Source organism: Homalodisca vitripennis, chromosome 2 (assembly GCF_021130785.1).
Source record: "Homalodisca vitripennis isolate AUS2020 chromosome 2, UT_GWSS_2.1, whole genome shotgun sequence".
NCBI classification, from domain to species: Eukaryota; Metazoa; Arthropoda; class Insecta; order Hemiptera; family Cicadellidae; genus Homalodisca; species Homalodisca vitripennis.
In genome coordinates this window covers 97,565,446-97,591,224 of record NC_060208.1, presented here as the reverse complement: position 1 = coordinate 97,591,224, position 25,779 = coordinate 97,565,446, and the positions used below count along the sequence as shown (strand labels likewise).

Below are 25,779 nucleotides of genomic sequence, written 5' to 3'. Positions count from 1 at the left end.
AAATATACACTAAAAACATAAAAACTTTACATCCTTACTTAACTAGGTATAGTAAAATTATAAATCTGGTATAATCATAACATATCACATGTCCAGCAGAATTTTCCAAATCCAGCTTCATATACTTCAAGAGCAGTTGTATTGAGATGCTTACTCTATTTATTATGCAAATAATATTATTAAAACAACCAGATGTTTAGAAAAAAAAATGCTTTTCAATTTTGTCTTAACATACTAACCTCAAGTGATGTAATAAACTAATTGTTTTGTTGAATATATATGTTTATAGCACAATAACAATAGTATAGGCATAGTGGCATAAAAATCAGTGTCCTGGAAAAATGATGAACTTGTTTTACACAGTTACTTGAATAAGGCAGGTACAAAACTGCTAAAATGAATGTAAATGAGTAAGTAACTCTCTTGTATATTATTATAACGCACGATTATATGTAGTTACAGAAAGAATTTGTTGTGCTATGTGTCAGTAACAAGTAGTTACAAAAGACATATAAGATTTAAACCCTTACGATGCTTAATTTAAAATTCTGAATGTGGCCGCTTCCGTGGTCTTTTTGATATAACTGTTAAATTATGTTAGCTAGTTGATGTAAGCTTTTCTTGGGTTGAGAAGAAAGCTTTAGAAAAATGTTGAAGGGTGAAATTTTTTTAAAGATATTGCTATAATCATATATTACTTTTGAGACCTATCATAATTTATGAAAAGATTGTAGACTAATTGTCTTTACCCAATTGTTTAGTTACCCATTTCGCCGTACATATGCCGAACTTATCATCCAAGTGAACAACTGGTTGGATTCAGCTTCACGTTTTCGTCGAACGGAAAATATTTTCGGTACTTTGGGATTATACCGACCACACCCAGACATGAATCGTTATTTCACATTTCGTTTCTACTACTGATTACTAGATTAGCGTAGAACAATATTTCGTCAATATAAAACAGGAATTGTCTTATCGCAAACACCTCCCCATCCTCAGACAGAGGTCAAAGTCGAGCGTCTAGTAGATAACGTGATTGCAGAGTCTCGCCGCCCGTTCAGCTGGTGCATCGCTTTGTTGTACTTCCGTGTTTTACCTCTACATTTCTCCAAACACAAAAATTCAACAAAAACAAACATTTACCAAACTAAACTTTTTATTAAAAAAAACACTCAAAACTTGTTTTTATTCTTGATCACATTCCGCCACCCAAAATGCGAGTGCCTCCGGCCATCAGCGCGGGCTTCGGCAGCACCTTCGGTGCTGCCCCGCGCTGATGTCGACGAAAGAAAAAACATCCCTCGAGATAGTACCTATCAGTAAAATATCAAATTCTAGAGGGGCTAATCAGAAATATAAATTGAATTGTAATGGAAAGGCAATGATGTACCGTGCAAATCACGTGATGCCGCGCGGCCTGCCGTAATCAGGATTCTCGAGAAAGATAAGATAACAGCGACAACAATACCGATCACAATACCTGGAAATGCTTGTAAGTTTGTAATTTTGTAATTGAAGAGTTGTTTTTTCGTTCTATCATGTTTGTTTCTATAAATTTCTATTTTTGTGTTCTTCATACTGGTGTGGTCGGTATAATCCCAAAGTACCATATTTTCTTATTAAAGATTTTTCTGTTCTTAATTCTCCATTCTACTTTGACTTTTCAATGATGAATTGAAATACGCCGTTTATAAATCGAACCTAAAGACATGAATATTGTAATAATACTCATTAATCCATTTATTGTTTTCAGACTTAGAAAAGGTCATAACCTATTCTGTCCGAACGGATCGACAATGTACTATGATGAGGCTTGTCTCATATTACAAAATGTTCTCAACGATTCTATGTCGTTAAGTAGAATCACAGACGAATGTTACAAGGTTAGTTATGGAATGTTTTGATTTTACTTTCCATTTGTTATGTTGTAATGCTTTGTAATCATTTATCAGGTAGCACATTTATCAAATGGTACAAAGCAGGGAGAGGTAGAATTTATAATATGTTACCACATAGTTGCGAGACTACTGTAGCAATGTTGATGTTTGTTACTTGCGGGATGTGCAATGGCGCCTAGACTTAGAGGCAGCCCGTACAATCAGACACTAACATGTTGTCTTGTGTCAGTGTTCTCCTCAGAGATGGGCAGACATAGGCCCTCTGCAGACACTCTACCTCACCGTTCCGATCACGGCTGTTACCACATTCTATTACACGCCGTCCACCTCTATGGAAACTCAGTCTTGCTGGTGAGTCTAAAGTGTTCATTTTTACGATTCCTATGTCTACCTTTCAAAATTCAAGTGAGGCGGACCTTTTTGTACACCCTCTGTGGTGACGTCACGGCGAAGTGGGTGCTTGTCTAATTCAGGTGCACCATATGAACGCCCCCGGGGCAGTTGTTTTCTCAACTTGTCGCTGTAATTTGCGAGTAACCAGTTTGCTTACTCCAAAACCTGCTGTCTGCCCGTTGTTCGTGGGCGTAGCTGAATCTCGTATGCAAATGTATTTTTTTGTTCAAAACTGACACCTTTTTTCATGTAAAATTCTTCAACAGCACTAATGTAACTCGTTAATGAACTACGGCATATACAATTTAATCATGGACTTATTTCGACGCGAGAAAATTCAGGTGATGCACGGCGCGGCCGGCGTTACGTTATAGCTTTCCAGATTTTGTTCCAATGCATTGGCAGGTTTTAAGGTCACTGTTAATTAAGAGACCAATTTTGTCTTGTGCAGACCGCCCTACCCGGAGGTCCAAACCACTCTACTCAAGAGGAAAGCCGTCTGCCGACGTTGGGTCGTCCAACGGTCCCTGACATAATAATAATCGACATACTAATACAAAAAGACAATATTTAGTCTTGCTCAATACTAATTTTTGTACTTTTTAATTGAAACGTATACAAAATAAGTGTGGTCAGATATTGTGTAGGTATCACTCAATCTTTCTTGTTACTAAAGAAACAATTAACATTATTTAGGGCATAATTTTAACAATAGCTGTTTATGTTAACCTGTTTCTTCATGATCAGGAGACAGATAACGACTCACCTACGAGGATTTACAGTGTCCGATGATCTGGTGTAAAACCTACATAACAGCAGAATCGATTATGCACTGAAAAGCGGGCGTTGATTGCAACAATCCAAAGAGTTCATTGATAAACTTGATACGTGGGATTTTAATACTGCCAGATAATTGTAGAACGGAATTTAAGATAAATTTTAAGTACACATTTTGAAATAAACAATTACGTTAAGATTACTATTTTACTTCAAATGATCTCTAAACATTGATTTTAAACTTTCATTTTTTTAAATTTATATTTTCTTTTAAAACTGGGCATTTAACTCAAATATGCACTTGATTGCTGTCAACCATAAATCAAGAAATATGGGCTATTTTTGTCAATGCTATCAGATGTTTAATATCACAAAATGATCTAAATGTTGATGTTTAAGAATATTTTGGACAGGTCTCTCACCCTCTGGAGACATCCGGAAGGGAGGGTCGTCTCCAAAATGTTTATTTATTTACGCTACAGCTATTTATAATTTATTTTAACAGTAAAATTACAGAATAACACTCTGTTCTTTTAAGGTTCATTATGACTATGGAGGTTTGCTGGTTAATATTTGATATTTTACACGTGTATACAAATATTTTAGAATATCATATTGATTTCAATAATGTATTTAACGGTTTTTTTATTTCAGGGTAACTTATAAATTTGACCAACATGGACTGTACAAGTACGTACTTGACTTGAGTTGTGATACTATCGAAGTCATAGAATTTCCCTCCTATTCACACATGTGTAAGTTTAATCAGTTAATCAATCGAAGTTTGTTTATCCAAACACATTTAAATTAGGATTTGATTAATTTAATTAAAACGAGTACAAAGGTTTCCACCACTTCAGTCCTTTAGTATAATGTTCCACATGGAGTTGAAGATGTTACTGAAGGTAACTACCAGTTTACAAACCGGTGCTTACCTGACCAAGTACTAGCCTACATTTCGACATGAAGGATTGCCGCCCTTGATAGCTCAGTGGTTAGCCTCTTGTCATGAACCCTAGGAATATGTAATTTTTGCGCGCTAACAAACAATCACCAGAGTCTAGCATTTAAGTAATGTGACAAACGGTTAAATGCTAGAGATTCAGATCATTAAATACACGAAAAATATTAGTGAAATGGTTAAATAAGTAATGTTACTGATCGAGATCAGCTATAAAGAGTGTTAGCTTACTTTTAAATATTAGCTTGTCAGTGGCTATCATACACTGTTAGCAATTAGCCAACAATTAGGCGTATTTTATTGACCTAGGCGGTTTTATTTTATATTTTATTTTTGCCACATCCATAAGTCACAGGATCTACTGAGATATCTCGAATAGTTTTATTTTGGATTAAAAGTATAAATACCAGATTTGGACCATCCGTCCAAATGTCGTTATCGCACAAATTTTTGTCTGTACGTATGTATGTATTGGCCGCATTCTATCGAACGAAACCGATTTTAGCCAAATTAGGTATTTCATGTATTACATGCCATATACATAGCCATATTACATGTATTTTTTAAAACTTTTTCACCCAAAAATCGTTAAAGGTTAAATAACTAAAATTGTATACAAAAAACTCAACTATTTTAATTACCTTTTCGCTAATTAAAGTCTAACAAAATTACGCACAATGTGTCCTCCAGAATTTTTGTTAATATTTACAAAATATTGAATGAACAAAACCTTTTTAATATCTTACTGAAATATGATAAGTACCCAAGTGGATAATCTGATTTTAGTGTGGAATGCACAGATAAGGTTTAAAAATATCAAACGATTTCTGCCGTTTTATAATGTTTCTAAACCAATTATTTGACCTAAAATATCGTGTTTTGTCTAAAATAGTTTGAAAAATTCAATTTTACATACATTTTTAATTTGGAACTGGTTAACTGTTTTAAACATGAAATGAACCACACGTGAACATTATCTTAAAAATCTTTATTTTTGTTTGTAGTCTTCGAAAATATTTCGATTGTGCAAAAGAATGATTAAATCTTAAGTCCAACCAAGAGTTCTCAAAATTATCCGACAGTGTAGGAAGTTAAAATATAACGAATATAGTTTGTAAACAAAAACACCGTGTTTCATTTTGAAATATAGTTATTAGTTTATTTTTACTAACTCCCCGTTATAATGAAGATGGAAATGATCCACCAATTTATTTAAATCTTAGGAGCAGGTTAAATTATCTTTTGAAAATAATTATTTATTAATATAAGTAGTATTTTAAGCAACCGACTATAACACGTATACGAAGCTATGAATATGTTCTGATAGTGTATACAAATAGAAGTAATTGCCAATTGTTGGTAATTCACTTATAGTCCAATCTCGTAATTTGAATGTCCACGCAGATTTCTTTGTATTTTGGAAAAGTATCGTACAGAAAACATCCTTATTTCAACCATTAGTTTATACCTAGACGTTTGTCTGTATCAGTTAAGATGTCTCATCATTTGTTGTGTTTGCAGCTCTGCTGGTGTTCACCGTGATCGTGCTGGTCTTCTGGATTGTCCAAGTGTGCTTGTCGAATCTCAACGTGCAGAAGAGGCTGCAGAGTATACTGAAGCAAAGGCTCTTTCCAGAGATAGAGCTGGAGAACGTTCACAGTGCTGATTTTTCGGAGTCAGAGATTGAATTTACGAAGGTCACGTTCGATGAAGTAACTCAGAGAGAACGGGTTGTAGAGTACACAACTGTAAGATTTTCCACTTTATTTCAAGATAACATGTTTGTGACTCAAGGCTAATTTGTAGTTTAGACATAAAAGGAACGTCTCCCTTAGGGATCAGTGATACCTAGTTAGGTAGACCCTTGCTCGAAACTTGTATACTTTATTACGTACATCTCCTTCAAGTTATTTTCGTTATTACGCTCAAATGGGTGAAGCAGCTGTTTTAAATTGAGAATGTACTGTTAGCTGTGCTAACAGATCTCTAATCACTAGGAATGGATAGGCTCTCTAACAGATAGTTCACAGGTTTGATTTCTGAAAGATTACAAAACTTTACTGTTGGGATGATTTAAACAGCGCACTTTGAAGTCTGCATAGTTCAGTGCTAAGACTGTGTAGAGAGTGAAATATCTCTTCCACCATACTTGGATGAAAAAGTTAGTTTCTTAGGTGGTTATTATCCGGAAATTTATAATTCAGTATGCATTAATAGTTTTAAAACTTAGTTAATACGAATTTTACTGCTATTATTACTTTTTAATTGCTGGAATATATATATATATATATATATATATATATATATATGTATATGTATGTATATATAATTTTTGAAGTTCTCCTGACTAACTTTGTTTCAAACTTTATTTGAATCAATTGAAATTGTTTACTTTTACTCTGCTCATATACTTTAAAAGTTAAACACAATTACATGAATTAATAATTCTACAAAATCAACATATTCTAGATAAAATATCAATAAAATTATATACATTACTCTTTTAGTATAATCAGCAATAGTCGACGTTTAAAAAAATGTATTGTTCTTCATATCTTACAATTCAGATTTAATTTTCTCTCGAGGCTTGAAGCAACATTGCTATATTGGTATGAACTACCTTGGCAGAAATTCAATTTTATAACTTGAACATTTTCAAAAAACTGTATTTGTTGGAAAGAATTCGATAGTATAATCCTTTACATACGAATGGCATACATTTCGTATACTGTATGGTTTTAATGATTCTAGATGGTATTTTCAACACAATCTTCTTCCAGAGCATTTACACATTTAACTTAATTATTGAACTAATTGTCATCCATGGTAGATGAATAGTTAATATTTTACGTTATCGCTCCAGAAGGCACTTTCACATGCTTAGAAATATGATCCTAGCTTGAAATAATAGCACCAAAGGATTTCGAGCAAGATTTTCAGACCATCCACAAAAATTTAGACCCTTGGGAGCTTTTCAGCTGTGAACTACTGAATCAGGATTTGGGAGAATATTTAGGTCGTGACAAAATTAAAACGTCTTCCTAAGGGCTGGCTGCCAGAGATAGCTGAATATTTCTTTGACGATGGAATTCAAGATACTGTCCCCAAGTTTAAAGGTACTTAGTACGTTAGTCTTGTTACACACCTTCTCACGGGAAATGTATAGCTCGATATATATATATATATATATATATATATATATATATATATATATATATATATATCCGTATAAAGTATAATACAACAAAATCAATAAATTGATACTGATATGAATCGAATAAACTTCATGTGAATAAACTTCAGAATTTCGGAAAATGGAGAGTATCAAAAGAATACAACATAAATAAACATCCATTCCCTACTGTTAAAAATCTCCTATTCATTGTAATAAAAACATGAAATTTATTTCAGAAAGGAACCAACACTGGAAGAAGTCTTGATCAACTGAACGCCTTCTACCTTCCGGAACAAAAACCTGTAGAGTTCGTGGAATTTGAAGCTTTGCTGGCATTTCGAGGGTATGTCTAGGATAGTCAACAAAAACCTCTAGTAAGCAGCGTATCCTGGAAGAGGGCACAGAAGAAAAATAACAAAACTTGCCAAAAAGGGTATATATTTACCAATTATATTTATTTGAAATAACCAATGGTAACCTGTATTGCAATACGTATACAATTTCAGTTATGTACTAAACAGAACTTTTGAGCTTACGCGATATGAACTTTTCCTGGGAGTTTGACCATGCAGATCTCGTTTGCATCAAGGTTTATTTCTATGATGGTGAATATCACTTTATGGGATTTGGCTGAGCTCAAGACAATATTTTTAAATCGGTATTAAGGGTACGGCAACGAGAAAATAGCAGAATATATAAATTTGTAAACAGACTGTGTACAACCGTAGGAGACGACTTCTCTTGGTGACTTGGTGTGTAGACTTTTATTGTTTAAACTCTACTATAAAACCAAACTTAATGACCAAATATGCGAATGTAGTCCTATTCTGTGGTAAGATATCTCGAAAAATATTTCATCCGCAGACTTTAAATTTTGCATTAAACTTTATTTCTACATGCACAAGGATGAGTTCCATGATGGTGCTTATCCAAACAACGAACACAGCTTAACTTAATGTTGTCTTTCAGCGTAAAGTCCTGTGGAAGACTTTATTGATAACATGTCTTGTTGAATTAGGAAAACAATTTCTAAATATATTCGACTGTATTTTATAAGGAGATAGAAAGAAGATAGGCCTACTAAATGTTGTACTTGAATTTTGTATGTAGTATCAATTTGAATAGCGTTTAGTTATAAAATTACTGTTTGAAAGTTAATAACTAATCAGTATCGGTGTAGATTTGTCCGACTTTATCTCTTGAACAATTGTCTTAAATTAATGCATGCAATAATGCAATATATGGTATTAGAATTTTAAACGTGTATGAACGCCAACGTTTCACTCGTCTTGAAAAATTGTGGAATACTTCAGTGGAAGCAGTGTAAATGTTTTTATCTGTACAGATTTTTCTCCGAGAAAACAATAATTTCCTATCAACTTTTACACTACAATGTATATTTTTAACTAGACAAGTATTAGAAAAGTTTACTCTGGTTGAAAATTGTATTCCGAACTTGATTGATTAGAGAGGTATATCTCACTACAACATTTAGTCTCCCAATAACCTAAAACAACTGCTAGTATTTTAAAAATCAAAAAGACAGATTAAATTTAGCCAAACTTGTCGGTATCAACTGAAAAAGTGAAATAGTGCAACAAAGAGTTGCGTTAGTAAAATACGTTTTGAATTGGTGCACTTTTGAAAATAATACTGGGTTTGATATTTTCTATAATCACAGTCCTCATTAAAGATGTAGGTTGGATCGCAATGAACACAATATTTTGTAGAACATTACGACCTCTTGAAAGTTTTAGCGTAATTAAGGAAATATAATGTAAAACCATAACTTCACACAAATATATTGAGTGATTTACTACAATTACAAAGTCTTCGTTGGAAATATGGCTCCTTGGACATCTATCTATCTACTGCAACGGTAAATAACAATAGTAATTTTTTAGTATGTCTAGAAACTGAAAAAAAAATATTTTTATTTAATTTTCTTTATAGTTGAAGAACTCTAGAGTTTTAAAGAATGTACACCGTGTTATGTATGATGTATAATGCCTCATCAGAAGAATAATTGTGTTTATATTAGCATTCAAACAAGCAAATTGACTATCGGATCACACCCGAGTTACTAGTTACCAGGATTGGGTATTAAGCCGACACTAGCGCAATTTTTATTCATGCAGGCGAACCCATTCGACCACAGCCATGAAAGTTAGTCACACTCGATCTCAAACTGTCTCTTCTCAAAGAATGAGGTATAATTATATTCTCTTCTTCTGTACACAATTTAATCTACTCATCTGACCATCTTGCCTGTCACTAGATTTGTGGTAACCATGTGGGTTTACCTAAACGTGGAAGAACGAACTTATTCCTTCTTCCAAAGTTCTGCCTGGGATGGCCTCAAGATGGATGATCTTCTTTTGGGATGGTGAGGAATAGTCCTCGAGTATATGTATTTACACGTTTTACATATTTTATAATATCCCCTCTACCACGAAAATCGTAATTCTGTAAGTAGAAGAATAATTAGTAAGAATAGCTTAGCAAATACTCAGCATAAGTTTTTCACAATAATTTATTTCGATATTTTAGTATCTCCTGTCGGCGAGAAAAAAATATGCACTCATGTTTGAAGCAAAGTCGATCGTGAATAGTTGATGTATCCGACTATATGGAAAAGTATTGGGTAGTAATAGTTGTGTTACTTTAGAATTTGGTACTGGTCTGACAAACTTAAGACAGGTCGAATTTCGTTCCGGGTGAAAGTCGAGAATCACCTATCATTTAATTGCTGCTATGTACTTTGATGATGTCCTTATTCGTAAATGTTATAGCGATAGATTACATGCAGGTTACTGTGAAGTAAAATTAGTAAAAGGACGTCTAAAATTCTACTTTTAATGTTTCAAAATCACTAGACATTGGTCAGAATTAATATTACATCCGCAGTGTCACACGCAGATAGGTATATAAGTTACGTGCCGTTAATTTCAACCCTAAATAAATCACCTTAAAAGGTACCCCGTGTAAGACTGCTGTTTACAAAGATCGATCTAAAAAATCAATTAATCAGTCTTTTTAAAAAATTTACTAGAGAAGTATATTTGGACACACATATTTCTATCATGTTTTCTGATGTTGTAGCTTCTTGTTACTTAAAATTGCAAGATAAACACAAGTACCTAGATAGCCTCATAAAGGTTTTTAACTGCAATAGAGTATTGCCACGCACATTTATGTACATTGTGTACAGTTTATAAAGTAATCGTTGGAACTGCAGCTTTTTTATAACATAGAGTTGAAAGAGAAATAAAGTATATGGACACGAAATTATTTCGATAGATATTTGGTGCTGAAGCTTCTTGTGAACATGGAACTCCATGTTTAAGTGTAGTGGAAATGGTATCAATTTTCGTGGTTTTTTAAGGAAACCCAGACATCCTGCCCTGATATACACTGCAATGAAGTCACATCTATAAAAGATTTTACGTTTTAGAAAATAAACTCAAAGATCATACAAACATATTAGTGAGTTCATGTTTCTTTTTTCGGCTGTACTAATAGCTAGGTGACCCAATTGCTCCCTTGCACACTACAAGATTCAACGCCCTATCTAGCATAAAGGTATCATAATAATTGTACATATAAATTGTCAAGATCAGGCAATCAAGTATTATATATATCCGAGTCAAATATATATATATATATATATATATATATATATATATATATATATATTTATATATATAAACAGTTGTATATATTTAATTTCAAGATTGCGTTTAGCCCAAAACAATCTAAAATTATTCAGTGAAAAGTTCCTTGAGTAAATTTAATCACCTTGTAGGTTTAAAATATAATTTAATTGATACGTTAAACCTAAAAATCAGGCTATGCTGACGTAGTATGGAAGTATGCTAATAAATGCGTACTAAGATTGAATGTTAGTGTCTTATTTCCTAATCAAATCTATGAGTTCTCCATTTAGAGGTCATTGATATTTTCAATCAGAATAGTTGGTGTTCAAAATGACATGACATCTTCATTACCTAAAATACCTCATCTTCATTACCTAAAAGACCTCATCTTCATTACTTCTTGTGACTTTACTAAAGAGGTCGTCACGATTGTTCTAAATATATGTATTAGGGTTAAATTAAGGTACTTATGTATTAAGTTTGTTCCTAGTAACTCGGTAATTCAATCGACTAGTATGTGATAGGGCTACTATTTTGAACGGCAGCAAGAATAAAAATTTACTTTTAGGGACCATCTTTGCATCTTTTGGTCAAAAATGTAGAGATTTACAAAAAAGATTTTACTCACTATTAAGGTGAGGCGAAGTCTATTAAAACATCCAAATTTACCCAAATGTTAAATTTTTTGGCAAATAATAAGGGAATGTCGTCCCTTAATTTATTGCATTTTTGAAAATTTCCTGACTTTCCCCATAGTTTTAAAATTTTAAACGTTATGAATGTGTATGATTACTCATTCTTGTAAAAAGTAACAAGTAACCTTTGCAGTATATAGCAGATTGTACAGAACAATTCTTGTAAGATGAAGATAATTTTAATTGTGACAAGGTTCTACTGGGCGTTGGCAGCCTCTTTCTACCTCCACTTCCACTTGAGTCTGAGCCGAGGGGAAAGCCGCAAGAGGGTGTTTCTGCGAGGTGTACTTCTCCGGTCCGCCATATACTGTGTAGCTGGACTCTGCTACAACCACATCAACAACACCTCTCCCAGAATACAAGACTTTCAGCCCCAGTTGCGTACCATTGCCGACTTTAGGGCGCTTGGCATCCTGCAGCGAGTAGGGCTGGCACAGCTGGTCACCTCTGCAGTGGAAGTCTGCGTCATGTCGAGGACTATCAAGGTAAGTGTGTAGTCTGAAGTTACGCAGTTCCTGAGGCGTTCGTGAGGAATATCATAAGTTATGATTGTATAACGCTTCAATGAGATCACTCTAATGTGTTGTGGTTCTTCATGGTGGAAGTCTTGAACCACATAAAACATTGCACGGGCAGTATGCTACAACGTTGAGTTTAACAGGCAATAGGTATCTCATAAAGAGTAATAATAATTAACACGTATAGCCTTAAGTCAACTCCATTGATGCTATATAAATTGTGATGTAGTTACTGGCTGACAAGGTTAGGTCTTAATTTCTCCTTAAGCATTTCGATTTTTATTACTGCATTTTTATAATATAATGGTTTGTTTTAAATAAGTTACATTGATTCAACAAGTATTTTTGGTTTCCAATCTTCACTGATGAATCAACATAAGCATAATTTGGAAATAGCTTTCTTTTTCTAGAAATTACAATTTTTATGATTTGCTGAGTAAATACGTATGTCAGTCAGTTACCTGATTATAATAAGTGATAGAATATTATGGTGATTCTATATTTACTCTTTTTCATTTTTTATATAGTGACATTATCACAGTTGTTATTATAAAGTTTGAGTTAATATTTAAAAAAAAACTGTTACTAGTTTCTCCTTTCAACTAAGAAATGCCATTTTGATATCTTCCTCGTTGTGATCTTCAAGGTACCTTGTTCCAGCGTGGCCCTCTCCTCCGGGATCTGGAAGATTCATGGCTCCAGTGGTTGGTCTGTATTGCTCTAGCATCTATACACGTCAGTATCACCTACTCGCTTCCCCTGCCCAACTGCCCCACTGGGTACTCTGGTCCGGGAGGCCTCTACGATAACTTCTCGACACCGCACTGCACCGGCGGCGCCGTCAAATATATCGATCATAAGATTTTCGGAAGAAGACACATGCCTCCAGTGGAGCTGCTCCGACAGACCTTGATGGTATATCAGATCCACGAGCCGTTCGAACCTCAAGGTACAATGCGATGTTTGAAAAACCTCGTCATTTTGGAATTAAGCAGTCCCACAAGCACGTAAAGCAAAGGAGGCTGCTTGAATTTTTAAATGAGAGAATTTTTGTCTAATAAAATAAAATTCGTGATAAAATTCACGATTTATGCCAAATATAAATTCAGGAGATTGTTCAATGTTTGACTCATATGGAGTAGATTAAGTTTTTCAATACATTTTTCTACCCGACTGTATTTGCGGGCCCCGTATAAAACTTCAAGGGGGTTTGTAGCTACTCCAGCGGAGTGAGATGAGGGAAATCGTAAGTGAATGTCATAAAGTTATACAAACAAAAGCTAAACAATTGTGAATTGTATGTAATGTGGTAAATAACGTATTCATAATTTTGCAGAAATCATTAGTTATTGCTTTATATATAACCTTATACACAATTCTCCACTCTAAATTAAATATGCAGTGTTTTTGCGATATGTAATCTCTACTACCTTTCTTCTTATCAACAATAGATTGTGCTGAACTATAGTGTTTTATATTATGAAGAAAAATTATTGTCCGTTGTATTGTACTTTCTTGTAATGTTTATAATAGCGTTACGTCTCACTCTATCTTGAAATAGACTACTGTACACCATAATAAGAGTATGGAGATTCCTTTCTTGTTACTTGCTGTTTCCTCTCGTAGATGTCGTCAGAGTTTAGATATCTCAATACTTCGAGTTGGCCACTAATGTGTCTATTGTTATGGGTCAACACGATAACTAATCACTGGAGATAAACGAATTCACGTGTGTTCAAACAGGCTGCGCGTGTTTAATACTGCGCAAAGAGTCCTTAATAAAAGTAACATACAAACAATAAGAATATAAACATTTCAAAGAAATCACAATTTGAACCCGTAAATAAATAAGAAATTTATAAAAATATAATCTTTGTTTCTCGTATTTTATTCATATAATTCATTAAACAACTAAATAATGAAAATAATCATGTTCTTTTACAAACATATCACTAAAATGTGATATATTCAGGGATAAGCTGAAAATATACCTTTAGGTAATTTTTTTTCGAGAAAGAATTTAAGAGTGATTTTTTTTATCATCTCCTCTAGGTTATTGAGTATAAAATGCGTAAACCATTAGATCCGACTGATATTTAAAATATTTAACACATATTTATTATTTGTATCCTTTCACAAAATAGCTTTATAAATGTTTTATATTGGACCATGCAAAATCTTTTCCCAACATCTTAGACATTTAGAATATTTTAGAAATCTATCCGGCTACATGAAATATTTACAATATTGTCATTGAAGATCTTGATAAAGGAGGTAAATAAATTGTTCCTTTACAAGAATTTAATAAAGGTTTAATATATTTGTGAAATTAATTTCAAATGTTGTGCGTCTATAAAGCTGTGCCAATTTTTATCACTCCTGATTTGGAATGAATGCAATACTGTTGTTCATGCAATGTATGAAATATATAAATACGCTCAGCAATATTTTGTGTAGCATCATGACCTCTATACGAGTATACTTGTCTGAAACTCCCCCCCCCCCCCCCCAATGTCATCCGAGTATTTTCAGAACAATATTATTGTTAAACGTAAAGAAAACACGAATCTTGAAGAAACCTGACTGAGTTTGCGGCTGAGTACGGGGGACAATTACAATCTTTGGTTCAGCCGTCAAACATTTTTCTCAGAAAAAATGCGGATAATAAGTTCAAATTGCGTTCTCATATTAAACACGCACATAGAATTAAGAAGAATATTTTTACTGAGATATGTGTTTTATTTCTTCAATAAATATTTTAAATTATGTATATTAGCTGTTTTAATCTAAAAAGATTGATGTGTTTCGGCTACACATTTCCATTCTTAATGTACGGATTGTTGTTTCGGGGACTGAAAAATTCTTAATTTTATTACAGACAGTTTTCATATTGCAAAAGATAACAAAGAGAATAGTCTTTAGTTCTAAGGTCGGAAATGTGTTGTAAGGTTTTACGTTGGGAGTATTTCTGAATTCTTCTGTTCCTATATTATGCTTTATAAGTTTTTACCTCCAATTACATGAAATTATTCAAAATTCACGACCAATAGACGTAGCCTCGTTGTGCCGTGATAATAAATTGGGTTCAGAAAGTATTGGCCAAAATATGCTTTGCGCACTCCATCGAATATTAAGATTGTCTGCAAAATTTTGCAAGTTTTGAAAATCTTTTATTTAATAAGTTATGATCATAGCAATATACATATACAGGGTGGCCTAGTGTTACATTTTTTGGGGTGATAATACAACATAAATGTAACTCAAACATTAAAATTAAAAAAGTTTTTATTACTCCACACATGACAAGAGAAGAATTATTTTAGTTTTATAATAAAAACATGAACATTTCATAAAAAATGTAAAGTTTCCTTGACATTTTGATACATTTCTCGAACTTTATTATTGCCAATGTATTTTATATCAAAGTTTGAGTAAGTATGGATAATTTTTAATGTATCTGAATCACCAGAAATACTAATCAAATCTAATTAAACTAGGAAGTTCAAAAATTACAAAACGCTGACTGACATTCACAATTTTTATAAAAAATGCTAGTGACTAATATACATGTCATAGAAACTGCTTCATAACCTAAGCTTTCAGAAAATATCATACATCGTTTTATTTTTATCGTTTAAGTACAGTTATGTGAGTTTCAATAGTATAAAATAGGATATGAAAAAATTTTACTAGCAAAACACAAGTGCCTTTAGATTTTTTACAGAGTCATGACTTACACTGACACTGTAAATATTTTTCAATTAGATCCTGATTAAAATAACACATATCTAGGTAATAATTACTACGTTTAAAAAGACAAGAAAGGATAGCTATCCTTACTTAACCATATCTGCTACCCCATCTTATCATGCGTTAAGATCTGACACCAAATTACCTGGTTTGGATAATTTTTTATTTGTAGCGGATTTTGGTTATTTAGCGTACTAGTTGGCATTGATTTCAATGTCGTTTACAAATCAGGAATATGGAGAAATGCATTTTGTGTATGGTTTCTGTAATGGCAATGCTAGTGCGATATTTGTACATATATATCGCACCGAAGACACATTTTAAAGAATGTTCTGTTATATTAGGCTTGCTTGGGACTTTGACCTCATGTTTGTTGATGGCACTGGCGATGCAGGCTTCTCGTGTTTTTGTGTATTTTCACCATCCATACAGCAGAGTGATTCGACTCACCTGTTGGGGAATCTTTCAGGTACTTGAGCAGTTTGTAAACATGACTTTTTAACTGTAAAACATTTGTAATATTGACTATATTCACTATTTCTCAATGTTGTGTGAATGGTTACACAGATGTATGCCTTCAAAAGTTAGTAAATGCTCACTTTAATGAAGGCAAGTGGCCAAACCTCGTAAAATACCAACTGATTAAACTGGTGTGGTTTAAAATCATCGAACCACAAGAACAACTGGATTACAAATCTTATCTAGTAAAAAAAGGTCCGGCTACCGTTCATAAAGTCGTTGAACGCAGTTGGAGCTGTATAGAAAACGGCAGACAAAATTAAAGTTATGAAATTCGAGTATTTTAGAGTACATTGGAATATTTAAAGGTTCTAAATATATTTCTGTAAAATACATGACACTGGCATTGGGAAGAAGGAAAGGAAGTTATTATAAACCTTTTCGTGTGATGTTAGCCTACGAGTTTTTAGAATTTCATCAGTTTTGAGAATTGTAATTTTCCAAATTTAGAAGTCTTTTTCCATAGCTAAGTTTTAGTTTTCACCCAATTTGATACGGTCGTGACGGGAAATTTAAGTTAACCACGCTGTAATGGCAATCTAAATATGTATGAATAAAATGATCCACTCTGAGGCCGTTGTTTAATAAACCTGTACATCAAATTTGATGATTTTGACACGTTATCTATGTTTGATCTCGCTATATGTTTGATCTCGTGCTGTTGCTGGGAGGTTTGCTCTCCGGTTTTCGTTTGCACGATGTCTGCAGTTCCGATCAACAAAAGCCTCATATCCGTTTCTAACGTGTTTGTCGACATTAGCTTCGTATATCTTGTGTAACCCGGACTTTATCTGATCATCTCTGTGTGTTTCCAGCTGTTGGTGGGAGGTGTGCTCTGCGGTTTTCGACAGTACGATGGTCCTATTCCGATCAACAGGTATCTCATGTCCGTCTCTTACGTGTTGGTCGCCAGTGGCCTTGCTTACCTTGTGTTACTCGGACTGTATCTTTTCATCTCTGTATGGAACTTGTGGTCTGGTTCTCCTTTCATCTACACTGGTAAGAAATTTTGTATTTTTCATAGTTTATGAAAAATATGCTTCCTAAAAGGGAAGTTTATTGGGATTTTTCATGTTTTAGGGATTAAATTATTCCGTGTATCACTTGGTTAGTGAAGGAGGTTTGAATACGTTTATCAGATTGTAGATTTTCAATGATTAATGTAGTTAATAATTACAGTCACTTAAGAGACTGATGAAGATAGTTAGGATACAATTTATACTCCACTGAATAAAACAAATGGTACAGAATGTGTGCAAAACATGTAAAATACAAAATCAATTGAAACTGGAACAAGAAAAATGCCACGAGAATGGATGGTCTTCATTATAAAGTAAAAATTATTTTCAGACGACATAGTTTTAGACTACATACATGTTTCTTTATCTGACTGGCAGTAACCTACAATTGGGTTGGCTGGCAGTAACTTGGCTTGTACTATTGATGTTCCATATTCTAACACATGCATACTATACAAAACACTAAAGGGAAATAGACAATTTCGAATAAACCCTCTAAAACATACCATATCGAAAATGTCCCTACAAAAACAAAATATAAAGTCTTGTCGCCACGAATTTAGTAACTGAAAGTTTATTTCTAGTCGAGTTAGAAATTGAAAGCAATTAGATATCATTACAAATAAATTAAAAAACAATAATGACTTTATAAGCTCAGATACCTAATTACTTATTTAAAGTTAGAATGATTAGTTGAGGTTAATTGGGGGACGAGTATATTACCAAACAATAGTCGTTAATTAATAGTATAATACATGACATCTCCAGGAATCCCCGAACACCCGAAGGCCAGCTACGGGGATTTATAATTTAGGTATATAGGTGAGTTGGTGAAATCAAGAGCCTTATATCAATTTTCATCCCTTAAACCTCGGCCAGGCTCTCTCGTTCGTGGAATTGTAGTGTGGACGACTAGACGTCTAGTGATGCAGAAAACCAAATTCCAATCCACCTTAGCCTCAAATAACCTCAAAGTAAGAAGTTTCAAACAGGATCACGCCAATAGTTGAATCACTACAAACGGCCTTATAAACGTTATCTGAAAATGTTGCAGGAGCCAATATTCTTGTGATGTTTGTGGGTAGCAAACTGTTCCTTCATACTTTTCCATTTGCCTAATATATATACAACCGCATGTGTAACTGACTGACTCACTCACGTATACTAATTCTAACCTACTTCCAGATGAGTTAGAGACTTGAAATTTGGTACACAGATAGCTTTCCACGTGTAACCACCAGGAAAATCCCGAAAAGTGAGAATTTTTCATTTTCAACCCCTCAAAAAAATTCCCAAAAAATCACGCATTCTTCACCCCTGCAGGCATTTTTTGTAAGCCCGATAGCGGGCGAACCGTTGGAGCTAGCTCGGATCTGACGGAAAATTCATGGTCAGGAATGAAGTGAACTACAAAAAAGGTCTAATGACTTTTTGCTCTATCTTCCATGGTTAAGCGACAAAACGCTCGAACATTTGAAATTCCAGAGATTTTTTCGATAAAAATAATGTTTCAAGCCCGATAGCGGCCGAACCGTTGGTCGTAGCTCAAATCTGATTGACCCATCAAATTAGCAAATTGCGCGATCTACAGAAAAGGTCCAGTAATCTTTTGCCCTATCTCGATTGGTTTGGCCGAAAAACGTGATTATGTACAATTTTGTTGTAACTTTTACGCGAAACTTTTGTTTTTGGGGTCGATAGCGGCGAAACCATTGGTCGGAGGTCAAAATAAGACTAACGTTTTATTTAGGAAATAAGATGACCTACAAAAAAGGTCCAGTGACTTTTTTACTATATTTCCCTTAGTTTGACCGCAAAAACGCGATTAAGTGAAACTATTGGACATTTTCGCCTAAAAATTTACATTCCGGGCTTGATAGCGGCTAAACGGTTGGTCGTAAACTCAAAACAAAATTTTTAAACGGGATTTAGGAAATCACGTGATCTACAGAAAAGGTTCAGTGACTTCGGGAGTTGGCTGAGCGTTAGCTAAGCCTCAATAGTAGATAGGGACAGAGGAATATTTATTATGTTCACAGACACAATACCCTCTAAAAAAGGCCCAAGTGTGTCATTAACCCCCGGTAATATTAACCCCCCCCCCCGGGGATTTCCTGGTATGACCTGATAAACCTCCTGTACATTCAACCCCCTGATGTGTTAACCCCCCTGGTAACATTAAACCCCCCAGGGAATTTTCCTGCCATGACCTCATGTCCCGAATTTTACCAGTCACCAAATCTCTTAACCCCCCCCCCCCTGGGAAGATCCTGGTATGACCAGATAACCCCCTGGAGACTTATCCCCCGGTAACGTTAACCCCCCCTGGGAATTTGTTCATATGACCAGACAATATCCTGACGAAATTAAACCCCCTCTTGTCTTAACCTCCTTAACATTAATCACCCACCCAGGGAATTTCTCGCCTTGACTAGATAGTCTCCTGGTGATATTAAACCCCCTGTTCGACTTAAAATACTGCCTTGAGGTCGGTTTTTATTATGTTTATACTAAACAATTCAAGATAGCTGACCCGTGCAGACTTTTCTCCCGAGCTCATTTCTGGCTAAACCATAGGTCGTAGATCAGATCTGAGGGCACAATCGAAAGACAAAATTAAATTTCCAACAAGAAAGGTCCAGTCACTTTTTGTCGTATCTCTAACGGTTTAACCGCAAAATGCCCTCAAAGTCAAAAGTTTTTACGAATCCGGAAAAAAATCTATGAAAAAGGTCAATTTTTAAATCCCTTGTCATTTACTTAATGTCCGGACTTAACCAGTCACCGAATTCCGCTTATCCCCGAATTTGCAAGCGTTTACTTTGGGGGCCTGGGGGCGTAGCCCCCAGCGAGCCGAAGGCGAGTATAAAACGAGTATACAATGGGAGATGGATGAAAATATGCATTTTAGGGGGAAGTTGTTACAAATAATCCAGATCCCTTTAATTTGCTCAAGTCAGTGGAGGGATGGATGAATTATCTGATTTCACGTAGCTCCTATAATTTTGAGGGTCGTACTATTCCATGTATTAAATTTTGAGGCTGATTAGGGGATTCCTACTAGTGATTTCCCTAAAGAACTGTTACGGAAGGCGCAATCATACCAGGAGCTCTGCGACAACCCTAATTCCACCCCAGTTGTTAGTTTGTGATAAGAAGTTCTCTTTTGGTCATCTATCTTGTGCATAAAAACTCTTCATTTCATCGAGAACCTTCCACGATTTTTAGGCAAATATTAATTAAATATCAAACAATCATTTGTTTTTAAACTACATGGGTGACCTGATATACTCAACTTGTGCTTGATAACTAAAAGTGCCAACCTTTAGTCTGATGCTGATATATTATGTATGTGTTTGATGGTGTACTTTTTGATAAAGTGTCTCGAGCTAAGAAAAGGGTGCAAAGCTCTTCCGTACCTTCTCATTTCGGCAACCACCAGTTAACGTGACCGAGAATAGATTTATTTTTTAGATAAAATCTTTCAATCGATTTAACGAAAAGCTAAGTTGTTTGTTAAGGACAATGTAAAATTTGCAGAACATAATGTAGAGTTTTATTTCCATTTTGAAGATCCTTGGAGACCACTAATTTAAAATTCAAATTGAAGTTCTTTAGTGTCCCTCTTGATTGTGATCTAAAGTGGAATACGCATCTCAAATACCTTTGTAAACAACTCTGTTCATCTATATAAGATAATAATCACTATTTCTTGTATAAGTTTCCTCTTTAGGTCATTAGAATAGGAGTTTTGTATTTTGAAGTGGATACAAGTTTGTAAAATTCATATTGTACGAATAAACTGATTGGTTGAATGGTCGATTAGCTGAAGAAGGCTCAAGGACATTATATTGAAGAGCCTCTAGCATGTGTTTTACGTAGATATCTTCATACTATTTGTTTAAACATTAAATTAATGGATAAATTATAGTATTTTTAACGTATTTTATATAAAGTTTATCCATTTGGTATTGAGTTACTAATAGTTAATAGTTATTTAACAGTAAAGCTTCCACATCTGACCTTGTGGCAAAGAGCTGTTTGTCTGAGAAGAGTCAAGGTTACGTTGAGAGGGTTTTCCACCTGGAGACAAGCCTCGTCATAGTACAGCCTCGCTGTTGTTGAGCAGAATATGTCCAGCTCCTGGGTCATACTGAAGAAACAAACAGTATCATACCAGGTCGAGGTGTGGTCTAAAGTTTTAACTTGTTAACTACTTATACAGAAAGATCAGAAAGATAGAAAAATGAGTCTCAGAGAGTATCTCTTGGTTAGTAGAACTTGGTTTTTGGGATATTCATAAAATTCGTGAATATGACCTCCCAAAAGCGAGGGTACTCTACTGGAAATTATGAAATAGAAACACTTCACTTATGAATTCTGATACTTCACTGGAAAATACCAAAGCCCAAATCATTTTGGTGCAAACCGAAAAGTTATCTTATGAGCGATATTTTGGAAAAATTCCAACTTAATAAATTAGAAAAATGTGTACGTCTCAAACTATGTTTAAAGAATGCTTAACAAGCTCACCTATGAGAACTGTACGGATACACTCTCTTAAAGAATTTATAACTTCAAACTGCAATAAGAAAATCAAGTTTTGATTTCTCTGATGGAAGTTAATAGGAATTACCCTTGTATTGTTTGTTTGTTTGTTTTGTACTTGGTGGGGAAGTTGTATTTGACAGTGTTTAGTTGGAGGGTGCCCGTCCTTCGGCGGACATTCCCTAGGATTGTAACAAAGGCAGATCCCTATGATTTAGAGATGATCTGCGGGCGTCCTTTTATTTTAAGGTATTGTGCAAAAAAATATTGCGAGAGGAATTGGACGTTACGATAATCCTGTTCAAGCTTCTGTCTTAAGAGTTGACTGAATGCTGTTAAGGGCATCAGAGGTTTAAAGGAAGGCATTTATCCTTAGTCTGCGTTTACTCTCTTCCTACACAACGTTGTTGGTGAGAAATTGTTGTTCACGTGCATAAAAACTTCTACTAAAGTTATACTCAATTCCAAGGATGCTTAAAAATATCTGTTGCTGTCAACGAAAATTTATATGGATCTGTAGCTTAACAGATGGACCGACTTGTCTCGATTTGCTATTTATAAATGTAATAAAAATATATAATTTTTTTACATTTTTTGAATTTGTATATATTATTTTTATAAGGAAAAAATCAGAATTTTCTCAATATGGGCAAAAGTCGCTAGAAATATTGTCATTACATGTTAAATATTTACAACCCAATATACCGTATTTTCATAAAACTTCTCGCGAAAAGTCCCAGTGATTCCACCATTACCAATGTGTCTGGCAGTGTAGAATGGAGAACACTTTTCCAAATATTCTCCCATCATTTAATTTCTCAGTTCATCGTCTGCAACTAGTGACTACGCCACGCTCTGTAATCTTAATAAATATTTAAATTTTAAATTACTGTGGGTTAAACTTTTGAGATAGTATATGAAATAACACTTTTGGCTTATTACTGAAATACAGGTCCCCATAGTCAATATTAAGACGACCATTTTTCAGCACAACGACTAAACTTACTACAAAAGCCAGGTACTTATTAAGAGCACTATCAAAGTTATACCTATTGCAATTTAATGTTACTGTATTTATAAACTAAACTATTATTTACTTACAATTCAGTATTCATTTTGGATTCGATGTTACACTCCGGATCTAAAACAGCCCCTTTAATCTGTGAACGGATAACAAATACTAGTTCAAACTTCGTTTTAGAACTTACTTGCCAAAGGAAAAGTACGAAATGTTAACTACATTTTTAGGTTAAAGATAAGCACCTAACACCAGCTGTTGATTTAAAAAATAGATAATGTAACCATTAATTTTAATATTATTGTATTTAATGTGTACTGTCTTTATTATTACGTACTTTATTATATCTTTATTATACCGATTCGTATTTTATAAGTGAATACCAGAGGCCAATTTTCATATTGCACTAGCAGTTATTCGCGGCTTTACTCGCAATCTCAAAATCAAAGGACGAATTCTACTTGGTGAAATTATTCGTGATATAACGTTCTTAACTGCATGATATTTTTCAAACTGAAGCAGAAATATATCAGTTACATATTATTTTAGTATATATGGCTAATTGACTCAAAAGTTAAAATTGTTTTGACTGTTTCTATTTTAGGGTTTGTATGAAAAAAATATACATTTAGGCCTCAAAAACCTAATTTGGCCAAAAAGAGTGAAATTCAGTGTCTGTAAATGGTATTTCCAGTGCCTAGTCGAGTTTGCCTTGGTGCTCCGACCAAGAAAATATATAGATGAAAACCATCTTCGATCAAAAAATACCTACTTTCGGCTCTTTTAATTTACTTCCTGTCTAAAATATTTAAAGCGCCATCATTAGTTATAATTTGTCCTTTAGTCCCGATGAAAAAAATATTCTTATGTACGACTGATAAGTTACAGCAGTCTAAAACAGGAAGTTCTGACCGTTTAAATTCACTTGTGGTCTAATTGATTTACGGTTCCACAATTAATGTCCTGATTAAGAAAATATATTATATATGTTGGTTTTCAAGACCTACTTGGGCCAAGAAGAGTCTGATATCAATCCTTTGCTCTACTTCTGGTCTAAGATATTTCAAGTGACATAGTTAGTGTTTGCAATTTTTGTTTCTAAGAAGAAAATGTATTTACTTACGTATGACTAAAATGTAATTAAGGTCAAAGGGTGTTAGTTCCGGTCTTTAAATTCACTCGCGGTCTAATTTATTTACGGTTCCACAGTTGATTTTGTTGTTGTTGCGCCGTCTAAGAAAATAAATACATATCTGGGTTATGGAAACCCACTTAGATTATAAAATTTTCATTTTTGGTCTTCAAAATGTCTAGTCCGTTAAGAAAATACGTGCATACATAAGCTTAAAAAAGACTACTTCGATCACAAAGCATCTAGTTCTGTCGCTTGTGTTCTTGCTGTATAAAAAGAAGAGTGTGCCATCCCTTCGTTTTTCCTTAAGCTGCAGTAAATACGTCACACACAATGTCAAGGGAACCAGTTGTGAATGCCGTATGTGCAAACATTCAAGGCTTTGATTAATCATGTAGATTTTATAACAGCGTTTAAATAATATTTCCAGTGCATTGCTGGTTTAAATTCGTCAGTATATAGGAAAAGTTAGATAGGTACTTCGTCTCTTCAATCTGCATTACACAACTGATCAAGCACTATACAATACTTTTTGTGTTGGTCTGTTTGTGCATCGATATTTTCTAAACTACTCAACGGATTTTGATACAGTTTTCACTGTTGGTTTCGGTATCAACTAGGGCAGGTCCTAGATATGATACATCAATATTTTGGTCATATAAACAAGAGAACAAAGTTTGTATAATACATGTAGTAATGCATATATTATACAAACAAAGGCGAAATTACTTTCTATTTTTTTTTTTTACTACATATTAAACCAGTGATGAATTTAAACCATCTTATGCACTGGAAATAATGTATAAATGTTGTTACAAAATCCACATTAACTAATAAAGCAGTGAATGTTTTCACATACGGTATTTGAAACTAGTTGGCTCCCTTGATAACACAATTTTTGCTGTGGCTTAAGGAAAACAAAGGTAGCACACTCTTACCCTTATACCAGAAGGAGAACACAAGCGTCGGAAATATATGCTTTTTGACCGAAGTAGTCTTTTCTTATGTATGCATATATTTCCTTTGCCGGAGATATATGTCTACTTATATTTGAAAAATATCATAGGGCTCCCTCATGTTACATCAAATTGCTTTAACTTAGTAGGCTACAACTTTAAATCACGTGTGAAGATGCGGGTAACTGATAGTATTTAATATTTTCTAAACTTTAAATTGTTTCTGCCTCTTTGGTGAACTGTAGCTTAAAATATCAACAGCTGTTTAGTGTCAGATGACTTTAAATTACTTTTCGTAGGTACTATAAACGTTCAAAAGGTTCTAAATATAACGGAAAACTGTTTCTATTTTTCTCTTTACCAAAACCTTCTTCGAACTTCAACGAATATTAAAAAAACATTAGCCAAATTCGTCCGCCATTCTTGAAATTAGCACTTAGCGCACATTAATTTAGCGATTCATTTTTATTTTTATAAGATAACATTAAAACACTCTGCGTTCAAGGTGGGGATGCTTCAGAATATTTATTGTCACTTTCATGGTCCCTCAATATTGCGATCTGGGGCGTAAAGTATCAGTATCAATGCTATGTGTGCATATAATTATGGTGACTAAAGGTTCACTGTAATAAAATTGTGTATTTTAAAATGTACTGTAGAAATACAGAACTTCAATGAACCTTTTCCCCAATGGACCTTTAAAATATATACCAGGAACTACTAAAACGTATGTGTTACCCAAATATACACTAAAAACATAA

The 25,779-nt window shown here is 34.0% G+C and overlaps 1 protein-coding gene across 1 annotated transcript; it reads left to right on the top strand.

Moving 5' to 3' along the window:
- The first annotated feature begins 239 nt into the window (after positions 1 to 239).
- LOC124355737 (heparan-alpha-glucosaminide N-acetyltransferase-like) lies at positions 240 to 18,483 on the top strand. Its single transcript, XM_046806895.1, has 12 exons — positions 240 to 410; positions 1,757 to 1,886; positions 2,131 to 2,252; positions 3,726 to 3,826; positions 5,554 to 5,780; positions 7,444 to 7,550; positions 9,486 to 9,593; positions 11,752 to 12,043; positions 12,737 to 13,025; positions 16,171 to 16,295; positions 17,161 to 17,344; positions 18,419 to 18,483. The coding sequence occupies exons 1-12, from the start codon at positions 397 to 399 to the stop codon at positions 18,481 to 18,483; spliced, it is 1,764 nt and encodes a 587-aa protein (XP_046662851.1). The 5' UTR covers positions 240 to 396.
- Positions 18,484 to 25,779: the final 7,296 nt, after the last annotated feature.